This window comes from Urocitellus parryii, chromosome 5 (genome assembly GCF_045843805.1).
Source record: "Urocitellus parryii isolate mUroPar1 chromosome 5, mUroPar1.hap1, whole genome shotgun sequence".
NCBI classification, from domain to species: Eukaryota; Metazoa; Chordata; class Mammalia; order Rodentia; family Sciuridae; genus Urocitellus; species Urocitellus parryii.
The window spans coordinates 47026383-47054106 of NC_135535.1; the positions used below are offsets into that span (position 1 = coordinate 47026383).

The 27724-nt window shown below is 35.7% G+C and overlaps 1 protein-coding gene across 2 annotated transcripts in view; it reads right to left on the reverse strand.

Annotated features, from left to right (window-relative positions):
- Positions 1 to 9590: 9590 nt before the first annotated feature.
- The window catches only part of Rab3ip (RAB3A interacting protein), a 55017-nt gene continuing 36883 nt past the window's right edge, over positions 9591 to 27724 (reverse strand). The window contains exons 3-9 of one of the 2 annotated variants that reach the window (XM_026386684.2): positions 22396 to 22473; positions 21564 to 21767; positions 18417 to 18545; positions 16978 to 17090; positions 13267 to 13366; positions 13112 to 13181; positions 9591 to 10031 (exon numbers count right to left, since the gene is read on the reverse strand). In XM_026386684.2, the coding sequence (XP_026242469.1) occupies positions 9949 to 10031; positions 13112 to 13181; positions 13267 to 13366; positions 16978 to 17090; positions 18417 to 18545; positions 21564 to 21767; positions 22396 to 22473 (777 nt within the window). In that variant the 3' untranslated portion in view covers positions 9591 to 9948. The remainder of the gene's footprint in view (positions 10032 to 13111; positions 13182 to 13266; positions 13367 to 16977; positions 17091 to 18416; positions 18546 to 21563; positions 21768 to 22395; positions 22474 to 27724) is intronic. The other variant, XM_026386683.2, reaches the window with a different exon arrangement.

Genomic DNA, 27724 nt, shown 5'->3' on the forward strand with positions numbered 1-27724 from the left:
ATGGATGTGTAACCGATGTGATTCTGCAATCTGTATACGGGGTAAAAATGGGAGTTCATAACCCACTTGAATCAAATGTATGAAATATGATATGTCAAGAGCTTTGTAATGTTTTGAACAACCAATAATAAAAAAGAAATTTAATATTAATTTAATACCATCACCTCATCTATAATTGCCACCATTCCCAAAAATATCTTTTATGGCTTTTTGTTTTCTGATCAAGGATTCAATAAATGTTCATGGACTGCCTTTTTCATTTGCTTGGTTGGTTAGTTTTTCATGGTTCTATAGTCTAGACCCCTTGTCCTGGAGAACGTCCCTCTTTCTGAATTTGTCTATTGTTTCATTATTAGAATTAGTTTAGGTGATGTAGTATATACTTCCAAACATGTACTTTAAAATTTCACACTTATATGTTGTTTCTTGAAGGTGAACAAACATTTTATTTGGGGGTATAAAAGAGGTTTAGAAGCCTCTTTTTAAGGTCACATTGGTTCCCAGGTTTATAAGGGTTTAAAATCAAGTTGTTTAAAGGAATGAATTTTCAATTTGTTTTGGTTCAACTTGCAGGGAACTATCCACTGGTTACAGAAAATAAAGGATCCTTGTAAATAATGGTCCTTACCCTCCACAAGCTCAGATCTAAGGCATGAGAAAATCACATGGAACTAAAGCTCAAGGCAGACTGATAGGATCTTGGGAAAATATCCCAAGAGAACACAGGAAGGAAAGAACACTTTAATCTGGGAGGATCTGGCAAGGTGCCACACAGAACTGGGATCTGAAGAGACTTCATGAATATGCTTTTAAAAACATGAGCAATGGCCTGGAGGGGAGAGAGCACAAGTGCAGGAGCTGTGTGCCCAGATAGTGAAAGAGAAGAATGGAAACGGCTGGAGAAAAAGAGTGGTAGATTTTTAAAGTAATATGATTCCATGCATGTTCATTCTATTTTTTTAAAACATCTTATTTTACCTTCATTTACTTCTCTTTATTTTTATGTGGGGCTGAGGATCGAACCCACTGCCTCATGCATGCTAGGTGAGCTATCTACCACTGAGCCACAACCCCAGCCCCTCATTCTATTTATTAATGCTTTCTGTCTGGGTGTGGGGCATATAATTACAGCAAACTTGGAGAGATAGCTGTGTTAGAATGTGTTGGCTGGTGTGGGTTAGACCAGTTGAGGGCTGGTAAAGAATCCAGGTTGGCAGTAGTAAAGTTTGAAGTAACATAATGTAAACCAAGAATTGGCTTCTGACTGGGGAGACAAAAAGTGAAATTTTGAAGGATTTATACTTTCAGGTAAAATATGAATTAACATGCCTATAATGTGGAGCTTCTAGCTAAATCTAAGACTTCAAGGGAATCCCCAAGCGACACTTTATGGAATCCACTAGAAGTAAGTCATCCCACTGTAATCCGTGGCCAAATGCTAATTCTGGATCCTATCCAACAGTCCACCCAGAGACTTCAAGTTCTCAGAAGCAGAGTAAGGAATGACAAGAAACACCAGAGAGAAAGAAATTAGATTCCATTTAATGAGCTGAAAAGCTAAGGTTAGAAATGTGGTCTCGGGACTGAGGTTGTGGCTCAGTGGGAGATTGCTCACCTGACATGCATGAGGCCCTGGGTTCGATCCTCAGCACCACATAAAAATAAATAAATAAAATAATGGTATTGTGTCCAACTATAACTAAAAATAAAAAATAAAATTAAAAAGCTTGATTTAAAAGAGAGAGAGAGAGAAATGGAGTCTCAAACACTTCTGGGGCCAGGTAGTGAGTAAAATGGTTCAAAATAAGCAAAAGTAACCATGCAACCATATTGATCACAGACCTTCAACCCTGAGCCTTGGTGTCAGGAAGACAATCAGGGCACAGAGGACATGTCCTGCTAATAGGTAGAGCCTCCCAAATGCAGGGGGTGGGATCACAATTTCATCTAAGTGTTATCCAAAGGGCTAATTTTAAGAGAAACTTGAAATGCAGATTTTAAGTCTCATTTATAAAAGTTGGAAACTGATTTGTTTTAAAGCAAAAGGAACATAAAAATAAACCAAAACATCATCAAGGGTGAATAGCACACATGTGAAAACACTACTGAGCCTGCAAGCTGTCTGGATGTGACCCCTGGTTAGGAGGCTGATGTACAAGCCCCAGCAGGTTGGACGTTCAGTAGGGTCTAAGGAAAGTCAAGGGAATTTAGAAGGAAGTTGGTAGGGGAATGGAAATATACCTGCTTAGAGTCCAGAGCAACCAGCTGAGGGTTCAATCCATCTGGTGACAAATGGAATTTTAAGTTGAAACTTCTTCCACTCAGTAACAAATATTACCTTCATTATGGTCTTTACATTGCTAACGTTTTCTTATTCTCTTTATGTTCCCATTTGTACAAATTCAGTAGGGATTTGTTTTCTTGAATAGCAATCTAATTAGCTGTGGTTTGGGTTTGTTTTGGTATTGACTGTTTCCTAAAGAACTTCAAAAGATAAAGAAAGTAAAGCTGAGGTGCCATCGTTAAGTCTACAGATGTGGTAAATGTGGGAATGGGGTGATGGGAACTTGTCTCCTTCCTGAGACTGTCCCTGAGGCCTTCAGCTCTATAATACAGCACTCAGACCTTGTCCCTTTCTATTTTTTCTTTTCTTTTAATTGGTACATTATGGTGATAGACCCAACCTGATTTTCTCTCAAAATTGGGAGCCATCTCGCCACAAAGCCATGAAAAGCTAATTTTGGCTTTACTATAAATTACTGCAAATTCTGAACCTGCTTGGAATGCCTGCCCGTGCCTTGAACTCACCCATGCCTGGCTCTCTGACCAGATAGCAGCCCTCTCTGAAACTTTAGTGACACCTCATAAATATTGGCCTTCCCTGGCCAGACAACGACCCTCTCTGAGGCTCTAATGATCCTCATAAATTCTGATGTTGGGGCCAGCAAAAAATGCAAACTACCATTCGTGTGATGCTCGTATTCGTGTGATGCTCGTCAGAGTTCTGTTATCTGTAATCCCCCTTTGTGTAACTTTCTGGGCTATAAATCTGGGCTGCAAGAAAGCTGCTGCTGCTGTCTTGTTCCCGAGGTTTTGAGTGGGAGAGGCAGCCCAGACAGTCGAAATAATAAGCTTGCTTTAATTTGATTTTAATTGGAGTCAGTGGTCTTTTCTTGCTTCCTGGTCTAACAATGGTTACAGATAAAAGTGAATTCACTGATATATTAGTCTGGTTAATTTCATTCTGCTATTCCTCCTCTTTCCCATTCCCTTTTCTCCCTCATTACCGTTTCTCTGACTTCACTACCTCCTTTCTATAGAGATCATTAGATCTCTCCCGCCTTTTTAAAAATGTTGTTATATATGACAGCAGAATGAATTACAATTCATATTACACAAATGGAGCACAATTTTTCACAACTCTGGTTGTACACAAAGTAGAGTCACACCATTCGCATCTTCAAACATGTACTCAGGGTAATGATGTCCATCTCATTCCACCGTCTTTTCTCCCCCTTATTTTTAAATCCTTACTTTTAACTTCCTCACAGAAGAGAAAACATTTGACCTGATTTTCTGAGTCAGAAAGCCACAGTCCTTGAGGTAAACTGTATGTGAACTTCCTTAAAAGACTATCTTTAGGAAGTGTTTCTAGTCTTCTTAAATTTTGGCAAGTTCGATCCTCTTCAACAGTTTTTAAAAAAGATTTATGAATTGTTTTTAAAGCTGATTTTTTATTGTTAGTTATCTATTAATAACTACCACTGTAAAAACTTGATGATTTTCTGTTGAGTTTGAATATATTTTTTAAGTGTGATGGGAAGACACTGAAGGTTTTTAAGTAGAGAAATGACATTATCTGATTTTTGTTTTGAAATAATCACTTCAGTTGCTGTAGCAGATTGTAGGAGGGCAGAAATGGATGCAAGGACCCCAGATGAAAGATTACTGTAGAAGTCTGGGTGAAAGGCTGGGCTGAGTGGGTGAATGGACTTTAGATAAATTCTGGAGAGCACTGATGGGATTTGCTGAGGGATGGAATTGGGGTTAATGATGATAGACATGGAGAAACAAGAACAAGCCTCAGAATTTTGTTTAAGTGACTGGGTGAGTTTGGCCATGTTCAGGTTTATGATTCCTATTAGAAATTCAAGTGGGAAGGCTGAGTTGGCAAGTAGATAGACACAAAATTGTGGAGCTGAGTAAGGGATGATGTCATTAAAGATGTAGAGTTACCCTCATTGCTATACAAAATTACATATAAGAGGTTGAGAGGGGAATGGGAAAATAAACAAGGAGAGAAATGAATTACAGTAGATGGGGTAGAGAGAGAAGATGGGAGGGGAGGGGAGGGGGGATAGTAGGGGATAGGAAAGGTAGCAGAATACAACAATTACTAATTGGGCATTATGTAAAATTGTGGATGTGTAACCGACGTGATTCTGCAATCTGCATTTGGGGTAAAATTGGGAGTTCATAACCCACTTCAATCCAATGTATGAAATATGATATGTCAAGAGCTTTGTAATGTTGTGAACAACCAATAAAAATTAAAAAAAAAAGATGTAGAGTTATGAGCAATTGTTATGTAGATAGTCTTTAAAGCAATAGCCCTATGTGAAATTATCTGAAGGACATTTAGATAAACAGGCAAAACTCTGGAGATACCAGTATTTGAAGGCCAAGCTAAGAAAGAGCCAGCCAAGTGCAGAACTGTCATCTGAGCTGTCACAGAAGACTCCAAATTCCCAACCTTGGCTTACAAAGATCTACTTGGTCTGACCCCTGCCCACTTTTCCAACTTTTTCTGACCACTCTTCTAACACCGACTGCACTCCAGGACTCTTCCACATTTTTTTTCTTTATTTTTACATGGTGCTGAGGATCAAACCCAGTGCCTCACACGTGCAAGGCGGGCGCTCTACCACTGAGCTATAGCCACAGCCCCTCTTCCACATTTTTAAAATATGTCAGGCATGTTGCCTCCAGAGGAACTTTACAGCAGTTTCAGAATGTTCTCCCTGCTCTCTTCCCCCACATGACTGGGCCCAGCTTTTTGAAGCCTGGCTTAAAATGTCACCTCCTAATATTCCTTTTATTGACTACCAAATCTGAAGTCATCTCCCATTTCCCTCTCTAGCCTCTGACCCTATTTTAAGTACCTATACCACATTTATCCCATCTTTTAAAATTCGTTGTCCATTTCTCACTAGGCAGAGCTCCATGAGCCCTGGAATCTCACCTATCTTGTTCAATGCTGTATCCCCACCTAGAGTAGCACCTCCAAGTCTCTCAACTGTGTAGTGAATGAATTAATTTAGTGAGGAGGAATTTTCACTTTTTAGAAAGCCTGTACAAAAGTCATACCCACTACTATTTGTCTACCTATAAAAAGACAAGAAACCCAGTTGTCTGTTGAGATGGTAATCATGCTGCATTCCATGAAGAAAATGAAGAACCTTTTGCTAGCACAAAAACAGATTCATAGTGCTTTAGATTCTTGTGTGTCTTTTAGGAAAAAAAAAAAAAAAGCACAGCTAGAGGAAAACACTACAAAAAAAAATGCTTTTGAAAACAAGTCTCTGGATAAAAGCAGATCTGTTTTAAGATGCTGGATGCACAAAACAAGAACACACGGGGTCCATTCGGTGGCTATGGTGGTCAGTGGATCTGTGATTCCAAGTTCATTTAAGAACCAAGACTCAATCTGCCATTCGACCAGCACATGAGCTTCATAAAAGAGGTTCGAAGCATAAAAATTAACTAGTGAGTTTTAAAATTAAAGAGACATAATTCTCATTACCTTTAATGCCCAGCTCCGGAGACCGCTTCTCCTAGCTCCCGCCTCCAGCCACCTAATGCGGTGGCGAGGTTAACACACGAGGGGGGGGGAGGAGAGAGAGAGAGAGAGAGAGAGAGAGAGAACACACCAGGGAGTGAGCTTTTATTAGGGAACAAAAATTCAAGGGAAAATCCCATCCAATGAAGGTCGAGGGGGGCAGCATTCCAAGGTCAGGGTCAGTGACTGGTCTTCGGGTCAGTGGCAAGGCACACCTCCACACGGACAAGCCCTCACACCTGGGACAGGGTGGCGAAGGCTCTGACACAGTAGCGTCTAAGCGCCTCTCACCCAGCCAGAGAGGTAACTCAAATCACGTGTGAGAATGGCTTCCCACAATTCAATGTTTAGAAACTTTTTTTTTTTCAATGTACATACTCAGTCAAAGGCTGTGATTGTCTTAGTACTGGGAGAGATGATGAAGAGCGCTTGATTCAGTCTTTACAGAGGCCAGAGAGAAGTGGTGACCTTCATGACCTCCTTGTTTTAGGAGAGCCAAGTTTGGGCCAGACTGTAAGTCTGCTGAGTGATTCTCCCCACAATCTAGAGCCCTTTATATCAGGTCAGGCCCCCTCCCAGCTCTAACCAAGTTAGAGACTTGTCAAAAGTCTTCCTCTTTTTTAGGATTAGAATTCTTGGCAGTTAAATCTTGTGTAGAAATAATCTGCCAAGCATAAATTGACTAACACAGTAATTCTTTTGTAGTAATGCTCCTAACAGCTCCTCATTTGTCTCTGAGGACTTTCACCACTGACATGGTAACTTAGGGCTCAAGTTACTATGTACTTCTGTATCCCCTACAGCTCCTCTGGTCCTTTAGCTAATGACTCCCAAACTTATCTCCTGACCTGGCTTATCATTGAATTTAGACTCATATATCCAACACCTACTTAACATCCCACTCTGATGCTTAATGGGCCTGTCACTTGTGTCAAACACTGAACTCTTGTCTTTTCCACACATATCAAATTTGCCCCAACCATAGATTTCTCCATCTGAATAAACTGCAGCAAAAGCTCCAGCCAAAAACCTAGGATCTAAATGTGATTTCTTTCTTCTCTCTGAAATTCAATTCATAGACAGTTCCCGCTATCCCTTGTTTTGGAATGTAGGTGCATACACAATGAGCTAATCATAGTCATTGGTTGGTAACAGTACCAAGTGTCTTATTCATGCATGCATTTACTTTTAATGACAAATGAACATTCTTGAACCCACAACCCAACCCAGGGACTAGAACATTCATGGTGACTTACTCAGATATTTGTTCTTTCTCCTACCTTTGTCTCTTCCCACACACCCAAAGATACCCTGAACTTTGTTACTACCTTGGTTTTATCATATATTTATATTATGTCTAAACAGCTGTGTAGTTGTAGTAGGTTTGACCTTCATGAGGGAATCATCATGGTGATTTCTGGGAGTGGCCTTTTTTGTTCCATCTGTTAGGTTACTGTACTGCTAGTACCTGGAATTCATTCATTTGTTGCCATGCAACAGTTCTTTAGTGAACACATTGTATTATTCTATAGACAAATATCTGGATTTTTTTCCAGAACATTCTTACATATGTATTCTGGGGCTTTTTGTACAGTTATTTCTTTTGAAAATATACCTAGAAGAGGATTTGCTGGCCCATGAGTATACAAATGTTCAGCCTCTCAAATGCATGGTTTTTCACAATGGATATATCAATTCACACTCCCAAAAGCAATAAATGAGTCTATTGATTGAAATTTTCAAAATTAGATTTTGTTGGGTTTCTTAATTTTTGCCAATTGAATAAACTTAAAGGTGTCACTGCAATCTCCATGTTTCCTTAACAGAGATGAAAAATTTTTAATGTCTATTGGCCCTTATGTATTTCTAATTTTGTGGAAGACCTGCTTATCTTTTGCCCATGCTCCTGTTGTCTGCTCTATTCTTGTTCATTTGTAGAACTGTGTATATACTTGATTCCAATCTACTACTGGTTGTGTTACAAATACCTTCTCATAGTTGAATGTTTTCTACATCAAAAGTTCTAATGTTTAAGGGTACTCAAAACAGAGTTGATGGGCTAGGGATGTGGGTCCGTGGTAGAATGCTTGTCTTGTATTTGTAAGGACCTGAGTTCAATCCTCAGTACCACAAAAAAAAAAAAAAAAAAAAAAAAAAAAAAGATGAATAAAACAGGGTTTTCTTGTGAGGAAGAGATCCAATTTTCCTATCTTCATTTCTTTTTTGTTGTCTCAATTTTACAAAGTCTTTTCTACTGTTGATTCTACCATGCTTCCAGTCAGTATAAAATTTTTATTTGTGAGAGTCTACCTTGGAGCTTTCTATTTGTTTTGGCCATTTTGTCTGTTTCTGTACCAATAACACACTCCAATACTTCAGCTTCATTAAAAGTCCTTCTAATAGAGTAAAATTCTTGCTCCTTTTTCATTAATACCTTGCTCACTCTTCATCCTTAATTTTGTCAAAAAAAATTTTTTTTTTAAATCAGTTTGTCTAACCTAGGAGAAATGTTGGGATTTAGTTGGAAGACATATCAAATCTCTATATAGACCAATTTGGTGGGAACTGACAATTTATTTGTATTAAAATGATATAATGATATATCATCCTAATCCTATATATATCTTCTCATAACCATAACATCATTTTAATCCTCCTACTATCTTTTAGTAAAGTTTTATAACTTTCTATAACCAAGTCTGGCATATATTTGGTTAGATTTATTACCAGGCACTTTAGAATTCTTCTTGCAATTGTTTGGCATCTTGTAAAAAACAGTTTTCTAATTTTCTTTTCTTTTTAAATTTTCTGTGGCTGGTGTATAAAAGTGTAAATCACAATTATATATTGACCTTATGTTTAGCTATCTTACTAAACTCTCCAATTAATGCCTAATAATCTGATGGAACACTTTTTTTTTACTTTCCTATACAGACAATCACACCATCTGCAGAAAATGATACTTTTACTCTATTCTTTCTAATTATCACACTTTTATTTTTCTCATCTTACTGCAGTGGCTAACACTTCTACTACAATATGAAATAAAAAGTGAGGATAATTATTACCCTTCTCTGGTGCATTTTAAAGAGAATGCTTCTAGCACTTTCCTCCCCAGGATATTTATTATAAGATTTCTGTAGATACCCCTAACAAGTCGAAAAGTATTCTCTCACTTATATTTAACTTGGTTGTTGTTAGTGGTCATTGATTTATTAAATGTTTTTCTTCAACTACTGATCAAATTTTATTCTGCAAACATGGTGAATGAGATTTTATCAGTTTTCTAATATATCAGCATTGCATTTCTGGAATAAATGCCACTTGGTCAGTGTGGTATATTCTATAGGCATTTGCATATTTATATCCATGTCTAAAATGGACCCATGATTTTTCTTTCTTGCATCATCCCTATGTTTTACTATCAAGGTCATATTGTTTTTGATGTAGGAGAATCTTATTCTCTGGAAGAGAATTTACATTAGAATAATCCATTCCTTAAAGATTAGTAAAATCATCTGGGCCTAGAATTTTCTTGTGGGTAAAGTTTTAAGTATTTCCTTTAATAGTAATAGCAATGCTCAAGTTTCTGATTTCTTCTTTTTTTTAAATTTATTTTTTGTAGTTGTACATGGACAGAATGTCTTTATTTTATTTGTTTATTTTTATGCAGTGCTAAGGATCAAACCCTCATGCAGGCTAGGTAAATGCTCTGCCAATGAGCTACAGCCCCAGCCCTCTGATTTCTTCTTAATCAAAAATTTTCTCCTAGGATTTTTTTTCCACTTTGCTTTAATTTTCAAGTTTATTGCCATGTTGTTCACATATGAACACAAACATTTAATCTAATATTTATTTATTGTTTTTTTTTGCAGCTATAAATTACAATCACTAGTACACCTGCAATTCTTTATAGTGTGTTCAACTAAAGAATAAGCAGAAACAGCATAGGTCAGTTAAAAAGAAATCACAGTACTTGTTGGTGTAATCTGCAATAAGGGGAAAAAGTCTTGGGCCCACTCCTTAGAAATAAATATCAAGTAACCATAAAAATATTCAGCCATTTTTCAGATATTCCAGGAGGTTCATGCATGGTCCCACGCAGAGCATTAGAGTTCCTCTTTGAAATATCCCAGCTTTGCCAATGACATCTCTTTTCTCAACTGCATAATTTCCCAAAACATCTGATCAACTATACAAACAGAGAAGACAGTTGTGTAAATCATAACATAACATCTAAAACTTTAAGATTAGGTAACAATGCAAATTGGGCATTTCCTAATGACACACCTAATGCCCAAATAGTCTTTCAATATTTCACACAAACTTCTCCACGTACTTATGGGCATTCCAGTTTTATCAATAAAAGTAATATTCATGTTTTGTCACAACTATTTGTTAAATACTTCAAAGACTATCACTTTAGCCCCCAAAAGGTATATACTTCAGTGTTTTGAGTAACTGTCAGTTTTGTTCCCTTAGAAGTGAATATAATTCAATGTTCAATTTTTCAAATTATTATTAAACTTATAGATCTTCTTGCTTTAGTACGCTATATTTTAGCCATTTTATTCTTCGTTAACACTAACAGAGAGTGAACTAGAAAAAAGGAAAATAATACAAATCAGAAAACTCAGTAACATTCTTTGTAATAATAGGGAAAAGTCTGTGTTGGGCTCAAATTAAAAATAAATGTAAAGGATTATCTGTAAATTTCAACTCTATATTCTTTTATAATTTTCCACTATAAGTAGAAAAATCTATTTAGTATTTCAAATAATACAAGGTCTATGTCAGATGGGATTGATTTATCAGTGGTTCTCAACCAGGGGAGCTTTGTCCCCCAAGGCACATTTGGCAAAGTCAGTATACATTTTTCATTGTCACATCCAAGGAATCTAGTGAGTAAAGCCAGGGATACTATTCAATATTCTACAATGCACTAATACATACCCTTCTTGACAAAGGATTATTCAGTTCAAAATGTCAACACAGGCTGAGTATCTCTTATCTGAAATGTTTGTGACCAGAAGTGTTTCAGATTTGGGATATTTTTGGATTTGAGAATATTTACATATAAATAAGGTTTCTTGGGGAAGATATCCAACTCTAAAATGAATTCACTCATGTCTTATATACCCCTTATCCACATAGCCTGGGTATTTTTAGTTTGCCTGTGTTGTGACTACAACTTAATGCATGAAGTCAGGTGTAGGATTTTCTTCCTGTGGCATCATATCTGCCCCAATGCTTCATTTCATGGAGCATTTTAAATTTTTAGATCTGGGGCTGGAGATGTGGCTCAGCGGTAGCGCGCTCGCCTGGCATGCGTGCGGCCCGGGTTCGATCCCCACCACCACATACCAACAAAGATGTTGTGTCCGCCGAGAACTGAAAAATAAATATTAAAAAAAAAAATTCTCTCTCTCCCCCCCCCCTCTCTCTCTCTCCCCTCTCTCACTCTCTCTTAAAAAAATAAATAAATAAATAAATAAATAAATAAATTTTTAGGTCTGGTATGTCAAGGTATAGTATCAAGGTCAGGAAACCCCGACTTAGATGCCATTAATCCTTGTTTCATACAAGGCACAGAAAACAGATTTTAAAATTAAAATACTTGTTTACTATAAACCCACAGTCTATGACAAGTACCAAATATGTGAAGTCCAAGAGGACAGAAAGCAGAGAAGGCATCACCTTTACCGCCATAACTCATGTCATTTTCTTCTTATTTTCATAAAGTAAATTATCTTTCAGACTTTCCTACAAATCTTAACAAATCTTACTTTAACAAGGAAAAAAATATGCTGACAATTTAACAACATAAATCATCTGTTCTCCATTTTAAATCATATTATCCAGCAGTTATTTAAAAAGATTTCAGTGTTATTAAAGTCATAAAAAGTATTATACAGCTCAAAGACTAATGTTACACAGACTTTTGAAATTCAGCTTAATTAAGGGCAGGTTTCATTCCTATTCTTCTAGGCATTAAAGTTCAATTATATGGGATTCTAAATAAATACAATTTTTCCAACAAACCAGAGTTTGAGAAAGACTAAAGTTTTGTTGATATGAATTTTTTTTCTTTTTCTCTTGGTGGGGGGGTAACCAGGGATTGAACGCAGGGGCACTCAACCACTGAGCCACGTTCCTAGCCCTATTTTGTATTTTATTTAGAGACGGTTCTCACTGAGTTGTTTAGCACTTTGCTTTTTGCTGAGGCTGGCTTCAAACTAGTGATTCTTCTGCCTCCTGAGTCACTGAGATTTCAGGTGTGCACCACCACACCCAGCGTGACTACTTTTTTTATAGAATTGAGATTCACTAGTTTATGTGACTGAAAGACATTTTCAGTACCTAAAAATATATAAACGGGAAAATCTCCCACAACTTCAAATGCAAAACTGGCATAGACTTGTCCCTAAACTACATGTGCTCCAGAAAAACTGCTTCAAAGCTGTCAGGCCATATGAGTTTTTATGCTTGATATTTAAGACATTGGACTATAAAACCATGAGCAGTCACAGAAGACTGTATTAAAAATATTAACACACTTGTATGAGGTGGCTCATCTGGAACATCATGTGCACTTTCTGCTGGTTTAGAATGTAGCAATTTATTCCACTCAGAATCATCTCATGATTGCTTTATTAATTCACACGTGAAAGTAGAAAATACAGAAAAAATTTACTGTGAGCTCCTTTGTGGCTTCCAACAATTGTTTTAAACAAATCTGACCACTTTTAGAGCTTTCTCATTTTCATCTCTTAAGAATTAAATTTAACAATCTTTGTACTCTCCTCAACATTTACCACTTGATTGATCGCATATACCTTACAAATTAAAACTGGACTGGCTTAAAATTTGAGAGTGTAATATGAGGCAAATAAAGAGATTGAATATTTTATTTTTAAAAAGAGACATTTTGGGGGCTTGGGTTGTGGCTCAGTGGTAGAACACACGCTCTGCACGTATGAGGCACTGGGTTCTATCCTCGGCACCACACAAAATAAATAAACATCTACAACTAAATATATATATATATATATATATATTTTAAAGAGAGATTTGTTCCCAAATTATCTACACATATATATATATATATATATTTTAAAGAGAGATTTGTTCCCAAATTATCTACACATTTCATTAGAAATACAAAAGGGATTCAATATAAATGTAAAAACAATAAAGTTTTTTTGAACATTACTTGTCATACATTTTGCTAAACCTTCATATACATACTTACAGCAAATTAAGAACACTCACCATCCTGCTGTTTCACGAGTCCCTGCTGAATATATCGAATGTATGTAAAAAAATTACATACAGAAGTGATCTAGGCAGAAAGGGAAAAAATGTCATGAGTCAAATGCCGTGCATCAAAATGAATTTTATTAATAAACTGTGGTTAAGTCACTTACCCTATATCTGCAAAAAGGAGAAATGTAATAATAGTTGCTTGAGTCCCCTAGTTTAATTCTGTGTTTACAAGACTTACTCTGGCCAGTGAGAGCACATTTTCTGTAAAATAATAAATATCATTTTTTAAAATTAAAAGCATTTTGCTCCTGCCCTTTATATAAGTTATATATTCACTCAGTAAACAACAAATACTTGAGAACTTACTATGTAACAAACCCTTTTCTGAATGCTGGGCTATAGTGATGAAAAGAACAAAATCTGTGTCCTTAAGGAGTTTATATTCTAATATATGCTTAATACCATAACACTAACTGCTTCTAGAACCAGAAACCAAATATTTCTGTGTGATGTGTCCTATCCTAGAACAAATTTAAAATAAGTAATCAGCCCTAGGACAGTGCTCAGCTTAGTACAAGGACTTCAACTTCTCAGCTGAGAACTTAATGATGACTGTTCAAGTCTCAAAACCTGTTCTTGCTGGGCAGGGTGTTGCATACCTGTAAACCTGGCAGCTTGGGAGGCTGAAGCAGGAGGATCACAAATTCAAAGAAGCCAGCCTCAACAATGTAGCAAAACCCTGTCTTAAAACAAACAAACAAAAAACCTCCAAATCCTGTTCTCAATAGCTTGCAGGGTAACAGCTTCTGGATGAAGTACTTTTTTTTTTTTCCTTGTTTGATTGGTTGGCTTATATGCACTTAATGCAGGAGAAGTAGAAAGGACTAAGCCACATTACAAACATACTGAATCTTCACACACATATAAACAGCACACTGCATTTTGTACCATCTTTCCTATTTGGCACGAGGACTTCCCTGTCGGGGATGAGGCTGTAAGCCTCTTGAGGACAGAGACAGAGTCTCATTCATCTTTAAATGTCTGGCACACAGCTGACATTCAGTGACTGACACATCAGTAATGAGCCACCTGTCACTACTGCTCCATGAGATGAAGCTCACTTGATTAACAGACTAGACTTGCCACCCTAGGAAGCTAAGAATTTGGCTGAATACAACTATCACTCTTATCAATATAAAATTAACACTGCATGGGGCTGGGGTTGTAGCTCAGTGGTAGAGCACTTGCCTCGAATGCGTAAGGCCCTGTGTTCGATCCTCAGCACCACATTAAATAAATAAATAAACGAATGAAAATAAAGGTATTTTTAAAAAAATTTAACACTGTCCTAAGTAAAATAAAGTGGTCAATGGCATTTTATATGACATTGTAAGTTATATAATAAAAAAGAAAAATGTATTATATAAACACTAAATATCAGCTCTATAAGAATCATAATACAAATGTATCTCCATAGTGTAAACACCCTGAGGAATTTTTGTTATTTGGAACAGGATAATTTTGGAGGTGACCATGAAAACCACAAAACACTTCTGATCTTTTTAAAGACTTTGTCTCCATTATTCCTTTATTAGCAAACTGTTTTAATGACTTATAACTATTTCAAAGTATTAATTACTAGCTTGGGGAGAATAAAAGGTCAATAAATTTAAGATTCCAATGTTAGAAGTTCTTGGAACTTCCAAAATTATAATTTACCCAAGAAGAAAAAGTAGCATCAAGCTGATAAAAATTATTTTTATATACACTATTCTTCTGGGAATAGATATAAAAACAGATCAAATCTCCCTCCCTTCAAGAGTCCCTGATCACATTTGGAATAATCTTGCCTTCCTCAAAATTCCTATAGCACTATGACATTTATTTAGTCACTATCTTCATAACCAGACCACAAGAATCTTGGTAAAGTCCACACTTTACATTTCATTTTAAAAAGACAATATGTCAGGTGTGGTGGCACACACCTGTAATCCCAGAGGCTCAGGAGGCTGAGGCAGGAGGATCACAAGTTCAAAAGCCAGCTTCAGCAACTTACTTGGCAAGGCCCTAGCAACTTACTGAGAACCTGTCTCAAAAAAATAAAAACAGGCTGGGGATGTGGCTCAGTGATTAAGTGTCCCTGGGTTCAATCCCTCATACCAACAAATAAATAAATAAAAAGGGCTGGGCTGTAGTACAATGGTAAATTGCTTGCCTACAAGTGTGAGACACTGGGTTCGATCCTCAGCACCACATAAAAATAAATAAAGGTATTGTGTCCATCTACAACTAAAAAAATATTTTAAAAAATAATAAAAAGACATCTTCCTTCAGTTTTTCCACATGATATATACTACAAACTCCTTGGCTTCTGAGCTCATGCCAACAAGCACAGTATCCTTAAACTGGCAAACTGTTCTCTAAGTATGTATCTGTTTTACTAAAATACTATAAATTCATTTTCACTGATACCCCTATTTGTCATCATTCGATGGTATTTGCAAATGTATTATATGTGTGATATATCATAGACACAAAATTTAAATTATACAATAAAAACTATTATATGCTATATTTAAAATAAAATATGACATAGAGCTTCAAAGTATAAAAAATGCTATCACAAAATTTGATTCTTCAATTGAGGGGTTGAAGGACTAAGTTAAAAATACTTGGGTGTTTGTAGAATTTAAATCCTTTCCTATGATTCAGGGGCCACTGTGCTAGAGGTGTGTCACAAGGGGAGTGTGACACAGGACAGACTCTGGGTAGATGTGTGGCTCACAGACAGACTCCACAAACAGTCACATGAATACAATCATTCTCTAAGCTTACTGAGAATGTATGCGCTTCGTGAGAAATGGAAGAACAGAACTTTTACAACAGATTTTAACAGACTTATTAGTTAATTTCAACTAGTCTTTTCATCTTCTGACTTCATAATAATCCTGAGGAAAGTCAATTATTGCTTTCTACAAGCTCTGTTGGGTTTTCCAGTCTCCCATATTGATCTGCTTCTTATATACTAACTAAGTACCTTCCTCAAAAGTTTTCCAAGTCATTTTTAAAACATAAAACAGGGTACAATTCAGTGTTGGTTTTAGGCCAAACATTTACCTTTACCTAAAACCAGCACTATCTAAAAACTGGTTTTAATCTTTCCTACTCATGGGATTGGATGAAAACAGCTTGCCTTGCTATGAAATATGGCAGTCTTACCTCTGATCCCAAACAGCAGGCTGGGGATAGAAGTAGAGTGCATGTCCACCCGGTGCAAGAAGACCCAGGGTTCAATCCCCAACACCACAAAAAAACATACTTACACACACACACATGTAAATCCCAAATACCTCTCACACATGAAAGACAAAACTGATTATTTACAAAAGTGAGAACACTTTATATTAGCAATATGCAAGGTGAGGATTGATCCAATTTCTTTGGCACCCTGTTTTTATTGATAAGACTTGGTCTAATTCAGTATCTCCTCAAATTATTTTTATGGTAACCCTCAGAAATATTTCACACAGACACCCAGTGTACACAGCTATACACAAGTATAACAAATAAAAATCTGCCTACAATCCACTAAGTGGGTCACAACATGAGGTTAAAAAAACAAAAACCATGTTTCTAATCATTAGTCTACCTGGATCCCTATCATATATGTATATTTTTGTAATTTAAAAGACTTTCTCTTGATGCTAAATTTGAAATGCTATCTCCCACACTGTCTGGGAATCTGTATTTGGGCTATATAGACTCTGAATAGAAACCCAAGGAGATGTAACCACAATTAAAACTAAAAAACTAAACAAATGCACACACACAAAAATTCATTATTTTTACAAGCTACAAATGTGAAAACCTACTTTGGTCCTCCACATTCCACAGCAGAAGCTTTCACAAATCGAATAGGTTGTAATCCCACTGGTTCAATGCTTAGAGTATTGTTTTCCACAGCCTCCAGAACAGCTGAAGCCAACTTAAAAAAAATAAAAGTATTAGATGCCATGCTGGCAGAAAAGCACTAAATTATATTCTATGGTTAACTAATTTTATGAATTAATCTTTCCCCAAGTTTCACTAACTTGGCCTTACCTAACAAAAAGGAAAAAAAAAATCACATATTCTTGATTTAACTTCTTTTATAATTCAGATACTGTTATGAAAGGCAATTTAGTTGTACTGAAGTAACTTTTTTCATTATCTAAGGTATTAATTCCAGTCTCTGTTCACTTCTTACCTACAATTAACCTCCACTGTAAATGCCATCTCAGAATGAATATCCTAATGCTTTCTTCTGCTAATTTACATACATGTCATTTATAACACAGCAACATATACTAACTTTAGACAATATATTTTCTCAATTTGTATTTATATTTATAAAAGACTGCAAAAAATAATTGCATTATCAAATATTAAGTCTCCAGATGGAGAAGGTAACAACTGATTAGTAGGTAACAAAGGTAAATTTCTGGGGGCTGAGGATGGAGCTCAGTGGCAGAGCATTTTGACAACCTAAATAAAGCCTGGTTCAATCCCTACCATCACACACACACACATACACACACACACAAAGCAAGCTTCTTCAGCTTAGCGAGATAACTAATACTGAATGGCCTACTGAAACCAGCTACAGAGCTATAATAAACACATATTCATATCAAAAGTGTTACAATGTTCATATTAAGTTCTCCTTAAAAGTAATATTATAACTAAATCCTTAAAAGACTTAATACAAAACTCTTAGGATTAAATTTCTTAAACATTAATTTACAGAATATCTGAAGACAAACCTTTTATATGGAAGAACAAAGTAAAATTATGACTTTACATTTGTATAGTGACTTGTATTTTTAAAAAGTTTTTGTATATAATCTACTTCACTTCTTTCTCTTAACCCTGTGGCAAAGGCAAAGAAAGCGTTATTTTTCCTGTTTTAAAAGATGCAGAAACTAAACATGGATTTTTATCACATACAAAACTTTTAACAGATTGTATAGAGAACTTCCCTTACACTAAACCTGGAACTGCCGATCAAGAAATAAGCCCTCCTCCCTAAATGTATTTACACTTCACTTCAATGCAACACACACTTCAGTGTGAATGATCCTCTGCTCAAAGAAGAAAAGATGTTCAGTAACTGAATGCCAACAACTATGACTCTAATATGGAATGGAAAAAATGGCAAAACATAACATTTTATAATAACTTACTAATGTAAGAAATATGAAAATATGTAACATGACAGTAAAAAGAACAGAAACGACTTTAATGCATTCCTACAAAAAAGAAAAAAAATTACCTCACTTTTTGAGAATGTTAAACATGGAAAGATATCTTCCTGATAGATTTTGTCTAAGAAAGGACATGTTCTGTCCATTGTGGGCTCATCCTTCCAAGATCTGAATTCGTTATACAGAGATAAATCAGCCTAACAAACCAAAAGAAAGCACAAAACAACTTTTTAAAAAGAACAAACACAAAACCATTTTATAAAACAAAAATCTAATTCAAACATTACTGAAAAGTAAATGCTCATTTAAAATAATGAACTGAACTATCCCTGATTCGTTTTAAAACATGTTAGCAATTTTTCTTTAAGAAAAAAAATGACTCTGAAATGACTGACTGACCCTTTTTAATGTATCCACTATGGTATCCAATGATTCTACCTCTTTCCTCAACTCTGGTCCCCCAAAATTAACATTGGAGCTGTTTTTAAGACAAAGGTGCACACTGTTTTAATATAAAAACGGGTAAGTCTTTTCTGAAAACAATGAAAAAGTGGAGCCAAGTTAACGAAGTAAACTGCTCAAACTGAGACTAAACTTTGAAACTTAATATGGGGTCAAAAATGACACTAATTGTTCTGCTATTACCTGAAAATATTTCTAGAAGAATTGCCAAAATGTTCATTGTATTAGCAAAAAGACAAAAAGAAGCACACATCTAGTCTGCTAAATTGACTATCTTAAAATATGTTTAGATATTTCTGGTACATCAACATCTAGTAATCACCATATGAATTACTGAGAATAATCCACTTCTGGTACTCATTTCCCAACCACTCCTTTAGCTATTCCTCTTCTTTCCCTTCTCCCTATAACAAAATTTCCCCAAGTATTCTTTCCTGCAGATCCTAACATTCCCTCTGCTTACCTATTCAATACCATCTGCTGGAAGACAAAGCTACACCTATACCAGCCACCCAAAGAGAAGAGTCTCCCTTGTTCTTTTACAATCCTAAGTCACTCTTCTCCAGATGCACTTAATACCCTATGTATGACACAAGGACTACAGCTGTGGTTGGCTTCTAAATAGTTTAATCAGAGGTGCAGTTTCTTTACGTGAAAGTAACAAAAGGCTGAGCGTATCCAAGCTTTCCTACAGACTTTCTTTTAAGATGTATAATGACAATCTCAATGTGAATTTTTTCATCCCAATTCATAAATTCCTTGAATCAAATTAAAGGCAAAAGGATAAAGAATATTAGCAGATAAATACTTAATGTTTTCATATTCATTTTCTTTGTAAGTTTATTAAAAAAATGAACATAAACCCCAAGGCAGATATGGTATTCTAAGGAAAGAGTCTAATGTAAAGGCAGTAATTTAAACCATTTCTTAAAAGCTGACTCTTGCAACAACTATGGTAAGCATTTTATAAACATTTAATCCACAGAACTGTGTGAGACAGCTATTACAATCACCATTTTATAGATAAGGGAGTTATGACTTAAGTAAAGTAACTTTCCCAAGGCCATACAGTAAGAAAATAGTAACGTCTGCACTCAAATCTGAGCAGTATGATCTTAAAGACTGCCTTGAGTGTGTGTCTGCATGCATAAATGAGTTTTAAATGCTTTCAGAAGATAGGTTGCTAATAACATGACTGCATATCCCATCAGGTTTTCTACAGAATCACAGGCATATTTTGTTTGAGATAGTCACATCTGGTTCTAAGAGTTACATTAGGCCAATTGTCTTATTAAAACTTTTTGACATTTTTCATAAAACATCAGAACATAAGATAATACCTAAAAAGCAAAAAGCTATTATTTTGAAGTTATATGCTGCCTATTCTTATTTTAAGGAATTTCAAAAACCAAAAAACAAACCTTTAAAATATTCCATGAGAAAACATCTAAATTTTGTCAGTATAAACACAGGGGAAAAGAACAAAATTACACATGAGTAAGAAACTATAGCAAAAATGCAAGTGGGAACAAGCCATTAAAAATGCTATTTAAGTTCAAAGAAATCAAAATTAAAGTTATGACTAAAAATGTCTGTTAAATATTTCAAAGAAAGCAATGTATATTTTATATTTTGTAACATCCAGATTTGACCAAGTATTTCTAATTAGCATTTTCATTAATAACAAAACTAAATGCAATTTGATTAAGATAATTTAATAAATTCCTGGCTTCCATGAAAAAATTTAACTGAAAAATTATAAATAGCTTCTTCAAGATTATGATGGATTTGAATTCAACAATGTAAAATATAGCTCTTGAGGAAAAAAAAATAGGGATTGGGCTGGGGTTGTAGCTCAGTAGTAGAGTACTTGTCTAGAGTGTGCGGGGCACTGCATTCGATCCTCAGCATTACATAAAAATAAATTTTAAAAAAGGTATTGTGTCCAACTACAACTAAAAAAAAAAAAAAAAAAAGAAAAGAAAACACAAGGAAGTGGTGCTCCATGAATTATTGATGAATCCTCTGGGAAATGCTTTGCCATCGTTTGCAATGATAAAATTAAAAATATTTTATAATAACATAATTTTTACTCTTAAGTATTCAAAATATTAGCATACTAACTCAGTTATCTTTATAACATGTCTTCTAAAATGATAAACTGCCATTATTTCTATTTTTTGTTGCTTAAGTATCTGAATTAACTCTAGGAATCTCTTAATAATAAAAAATTCTACTTTTCCCAGAATTAAATAAAAGCAATACACTAATTTTTAAGAAAATCACCTTAAAGCTAGGCATGAAGGTCAGTGGTAGAGCACTTGCCTAGCATGCACTAGACCCTGGGTCCAATCCCCAACATTGAAAAAAAAAAAAAAAACACCTTGTTTTATTTTCACATATTTCTTGTTTTTGTAATTTACGAGAGCATTCTAGCAATACATTTTAGTAACCTAGGAACTAGGTTACTAAAGCCACCCACTCTCCTTTATACAACACAAGACAGTTTCTTCCCTAAATGAAAAATTGAGATTAAGAAACTTACCAAGTTTCCAGCAGGTACTCCAAGGTCAGTCAAGTAGAAAATGGAAGTGAAGAATCCCTGAAAGCAGCCAGCTCTAGATAAAGCCTCCCCCATCTTAATATTGCATATTTTGTACTAAAAGTTTTGCTGGCAAAAATCATAACTGACCTCAGTGATGAGAATTAACAAGTACCAATAGAGTCAGAGGGGACAGTCCTTGACCAGTTACCTCTTTGCAGTCTTTTACAATTGGCTGTATCACACTGAGGTCCTGATGACTGCCACTCATAGCACTGCTTGTACTTTTATTTCTTGTATGCCCCTTTTTAAAAGGTGTCTTTCCACCTGGCAGAGGCTCTTGTGTGGGTGACGTTGGAGAACTGGACAACACGAGTGTCTTCAACGCAGCTACTTCTGCTTGAAGTACATCAATCTTGAAGAGAAACCAACAGTCATACACACTAAATACGTTTTATGACATATGTAGCCAAATGCTAGCAATTTGCTCAAGACACTTTCAATAATGGAAAATAAGTCTAATTTGTCTTTCCTGTGGAGTAATAAAATGAAAGTATATCCAAGTTTTTTGATGTTTCTACAAGGTCTGAATACAAATACTAGTCATCAAAATTATCAAAAACAAAATATTTAATGTATATAAACTTTTGAAATCTTCAAAATTTAATAACTCATGATTAGTTGTAGTTCACTACTAAAATAGATTTTAATAATTTTAATAGTAAAAATTAGATCTTACTAAAATAGTAACACCTAACATTTATGTGGCTTTTCAGTAAGCTAAGAAAATAAATGTTCACTTTAAGATGTGATTTACAAGGCTTTAAATCATTTGGTTCTAATATAAATGGACACCAATGTTCACTATTAATTATATCTAGGTAGCAACTATTTTCTTCTTTACATTTTTCTGTAGCTTTCAAATCTAGAATAAGTACTACTTTTACAACCAGAACAAAAATCTCATCAATATTAATGTATCCTTAAAATGATTATTGGTAATTTCTTTAAATTTCATTCTATTAAAAGCCATAAAAACTTACTTTCCCTTGTGCTTCTTTCAGCTGTTTTTCTGCTGTTGCCTGCTTGACATTTGCTTCTCTCACCATCTTGTGAGCTTCCTGAAAAAGTTAATATCTCAAATTTTGGAAACAAAGGATTTAACATTTGTTTTCAAAAACCAATTGACAAGCGCTGGGGTTGTTGCCCAGTAGCAGAGCACTTGTCTCACACATGTGATGCACTGGGTTCGATCCTCAGTACCACATAACAATAAATAAACAAAATAAAGATACTGTGTCCATCTATTAAAAAAAAATCTAAAAAAGCCAACTGCCAAGCATCTATAATTGAAGCAAATGCATACTGCCAAAATTTACCCTGAAACTAAGAATTCAATATCAACTACCAAAACAGCAGTTGACATGAGACAAATTATTAGGAACTAAGAACAGGTACACTCCATTTAGTACCTATTACCACTGAGGCAGCCAAGTTGAGTTCAATCATTCTGATAATGCTTTTATAAGGATTGTGACTCTGATGAAAAAAAAGATAATGGCTCACAGGTCAAAGCCAACTTCCTTGCAGTTAGGTGTTTATATAATTTGATCATGATATGTATATATGCGTGTATGTATAGATGTGTATACACATATACATGTATATATATTCATATTATTAATCATAGCAAAGATAAGGGACAAAAATATTAATGCATCAATAATATTGTAGTTTATAGGGATGACAATTGAGAAGCCTCAGAACTTCCAATAAAAACATTCACAAAATAGTAGTAAGAGAATATTTTGTACAGAGCAACCTAAAAAGGGAAAATCAGAAAATATGAAACTCTAGGTATTTAATTCCTTTCCACACATACAATATTTACTTATTGAGCATTTATTCATGACATCTCTTTGTGAGGTACCATTCTAGTGCTGATAATACATTGGGAAGAGAGACAAGGTCCCTATTCTTAGAGAGCTTACATTCTAATAATCAAACATCAGGGCAAGAATTCCGGATTTTATTTTAAGTGTAAAAGGAAGGCTTTTTTTATTTTAAGAAGAGATATGACATGGTCTCAATTAAAAATTATGCTGCCATGGGGCTGGGGCTGGGGCTCAGTGTAGCACACTTGCCTGGCATGTGTGAGGCACTGGGTGCAATTCTCAGCACTGCATATAAACAAATAAAATAAAGGTCTATCAACAACAACAAAAAAAATATTTTAAAAATTATGCTGTTATATGGAATGATTCCTAGGATTCAGGAAGATTAGAAAAATATGGGATTATATAGTTCCCTGTAATAAGAATTTATATTTCAGAGTTTCTACTTATACTTTCTCTAAGGGAAAGACAGAAGGTAGGGAGGTTTAAAGACATTTAGTACATAAAGTAGTTTGAAAATGCACCTACTAGGTCTGCCAAATGCTGGGTCAAAGAGTGGAAGTTCCGTACCACTGACAATGGTGATCCCATTCATCCACTTGCTCTTACAGAACTGTAAAGAGTAGTGGTTTGTGTGTGCCTATAAACTCATAAATCTCATTATTTTAAATATAAGAATCTTCACTATCAATGATTTATATGAAATGAAATTAACCAGAAAAATATTCCATGCACCATTATGCTGATTTCTTGGCAAGGTCCTTAATAACTAAATGAGTTGAACATTTTCTTTTTAAAAATAATTGTTTCAGATTTGCCAAAATTTTCCAGGATAAGTAGCTGTGAACTGAAGATATCTGGCAGATATTTTCAAACTAATGAACAAATCTAATCTGACCTTTCAAAATAAGTGACATTAGCTATAAAAGTAACTCATATTATGGGGGAAATGTATTTAAATATTTTGAAATAGACTCTACTTTCAATAATAGTGAACTATACAATTTGGACCATATAGAGAACAATTAGCAAAGCTAACAAGGTTTTGTTGGTTATTTTTGTTTTTAATGTGTCTGAAAACATTGAGAGCTAAGAAAACTGAACAATTAGAGGTCAAGACCAGAAAAAGTAAACACAAAAAAACGAGGTGAAATTTGAGGCGACCTTTCCACTAGAGACAAGTGATAATGAAAAATACCTCTGCACATAATTGGGGTCCCAAAAGGAAAGAAGAACTAGGCTGAGGCAGCAGCAGTATCTAAAGAGATAATGCATAAAATTTTGCAAATCAACAAAAGTCATCAAAAGGCAGATTTTTCAAAGGTTTGGAACTTTTCATCACTTTGTCCTTCTGAAGCTCAAAGTGATATAAAAAATCATCTATACCAGGAATCAGCAAACTTTTTCTGTAAAGGGCCAAATAGTATTTTTGGATTTGAGAGCCATATACAGTTTCTGTTGCAAATGTTCAATTTATCTTTTGCAGTGTGAAAGCAGCCATGGGTAATATATAAACAAATAAATGTGCCTATCTCAATAAAAATGTATGAGCAATGAAAGTTACATTTCATATAATTTCATTTTAAACATGCTACCACTTGCAAAAGTTGCCTTTTAAGGGATATGGTTGCAATGGCAGCTACCTTACCTAATTTCAAAGATACAATATAGTCTGTCACCAGGCTGCACATTAGATCTTCAGAATTTATTCATCCTACATAACTGAAATTTTGTATCATTTTAACCAACATCTCTCATTTCTCCAATCCTCAACCTCAAACAAGTACCAATCTACTCTGCTTATGAGTTCAACTATTTTAAATTTTATGTAAGTGGAGACTGTGCAACATTTTCCTGTATCTGGCATTTCTCAACTTGTGTCCTCTAGGTTCATCAATGTTGTCTAAAATGGCAGAATTTCCTTTTTAAGGTCGAATAATACTCCAAGATATACAGAAACATCAGATTTTATTTTCATATCTTTACTATTGAGACATTGCTGCAATGAACATGGAAGTACAGGCATCAAGATACTAATTTTATTTCTTTTTAATATACACTTAGAAGTGGGATTGCTGGTAATTTTTAATTTTTCTGAGGAGGAACCCCCATACTGTTTTATATAATGGCTATCCCAATTTACATACCCACTGTTATGATTTGGATATGAAATGTGTAAAACAGTGCAGTAGTGTTCAGAGGTTAAATGATTACATTATGAGAACTGTAACCTCATCCATGGATTAATCCATCTGATGAGTTAATAGTTTAAATGGATTAATGGGTGGTAACTTTAGGCAGACAGGTTATAGCTAAAGGAAGAAAGTCACTGGCAGCATGCCCTTGGAGATTATATTATCCTCTCCTCCTTGTACTTATTTTCTTTCTCTGCTTCCTGGCTGTCATGAACTGAGTAGCTTTCCTCTGCCAGGCCCTTCTGCCATTATGTTCTGCTTTACACTGGGCCCAGAGCTATGGAGTTGGCCAGCCATGGAATTAACCTTTGAACCCATGACCCAAAATAAACTTTTCCTCATCTTTTTGGGGTTTTGGTCACAATGACCCAAAACTGACTAAAACAAGAAATTGATTCTAGGAGTGGGGCCATTTCTGAGACTAACCTGACCATGTGGTTCATAAGTATTTGGAACTGGTTTGCAGAGGGGATTTTGGAAAAGTTTGGAGATGCAGGATGCAGAAGCCTTAGAATGTTGTAAGCAGAGCTTGATGGGTGAGACTGATGGGATCTCAGAAGACCAGAATGTCAATAGGACTGCTGACAATAAAGACTTGGCTCAAGTTTCAGAGGGGAAGGAGGACTCTATTAAAATTGAGTCCTCAATTTTAGAGAACTAGAGGTCATTGACTGGAGGTCATTCATGTAACTTCTGGCAAAATAGCTGTCTACATTTTGCCCATATCCTGAGACTTAGCATGAGGTTAAATACAAAGGCTGAATGGACCACTCAGGCACTGGCATGGACAATGCTGATGCCCTTTAGCCAAGTTTACAGTGATAATCAGCAGCAGAAAGCAAAGCAGAAAGATCTGAAAAACTTGCAGTTTGGCCAGAAAATTGTGAGTAAAAGTGGGATCAAGGAAGTGTGGTTGTTGAAGAATTTACAACTACTGAAGAAATGCTAAACACTTCATACAGCCAGACAATAGAAAAGACAGCTTGAAGGCATACTGGGAATTGGCAAGGCCACACCGATCACAGGCTCAAGGGTGTAAAAATAAAAACTCCTTTGAGACCAGACAATGAGAGCACCCTGCTTGCACAAGGGGTGGCCTAAAAAGTTGTTTCACCATGCTCAGCCACTCACAGGCCACTATAGCCAGGGTGCCAGAAGGCTTGGCTACTGTTCAACATGGCAGCAAAACTTGGTGTCATCCATGTGGTGCTAGGTCTGCATGAATGCAGAATGATGGAGTCATGGGGTCATGGAGGCTTCCACCAAAATGTCAAAGGAAGGCCTGGGAAGCCAGGCAAAGTATAGCAGGGTTGGAATCTCTGCAAGCAATCCCTGAAAAGGCAATGCATGAAGATGTAAGAAGAAAGCCAAAGCTGCAGAAATCAAGCAAAAACAAACCAAGAGAAATGCCATGTGGGCTATAACCAGCAATATTACGGGGGCAGAACCACACAAGCCCTTTGGAGAAAACATCATGATGCCATGTCCCCCTGATGCTGGACCTAAGCTACAGGACTTGTTAGCCCAGGTGGACTTAGTTCTTGCTTTGGTCTCATCTTCTTTCCATGACCCTACTTCTCCCTTTTGGAATGGAAGTACTTCATGTCATCATATGTAACCTGCTTTTGATCTTTATAGAGGCTCACAGATAAGAGTTTGCCTTGAGTCTCAGATGAGATTTTGGACTTGGTCTTTTGAGTAATGCTGCACAGAAGTCAACAAAATAAAAAGGCAACATAGGAGACAATAGAGAGTTTTGGAAATGAATTAAATGTATTTTGCATTGTGAGACAGGCATGAGCTTTCGGAGGCCAGGGGCAGAATTTAATGGTATAAATATGAGCTGTCTTCCCAAAAGTTCATGTGTAAGAAAATGTATTAATGTTCAGAGGCAAAATTGTTTTAAGAGTATAAGAGTTGTAACCAGATTGGTGGATTAATCCATTTGATAGATTGATAATTTGAATGGATTAATGGGTGGTTATTGAAGGCAGATAGGGTGTGGCTGGAGGAAGTAGACCAATAGGGGTATGCCGGTGGAATTATATTATCCCTGACTCATTTCTCACTAGCTCCCCCTTTCCTGGCTGTAACAAACTAAGTAGCTTTCCTTTGCCACACTCTTCCACCATGATGTCTTGCCTCATATTGGGGTTTACTATTTTGTCCCTGGTGAGCTGAACTCTCTCTGCTTCATGGTTGTGATGTCCTGAGTTGCTTCTTTCTGTCACATCCTTCTGCCATGATGTTCTACTTCACCTTAGGTCCAGAGCTATGGAGTT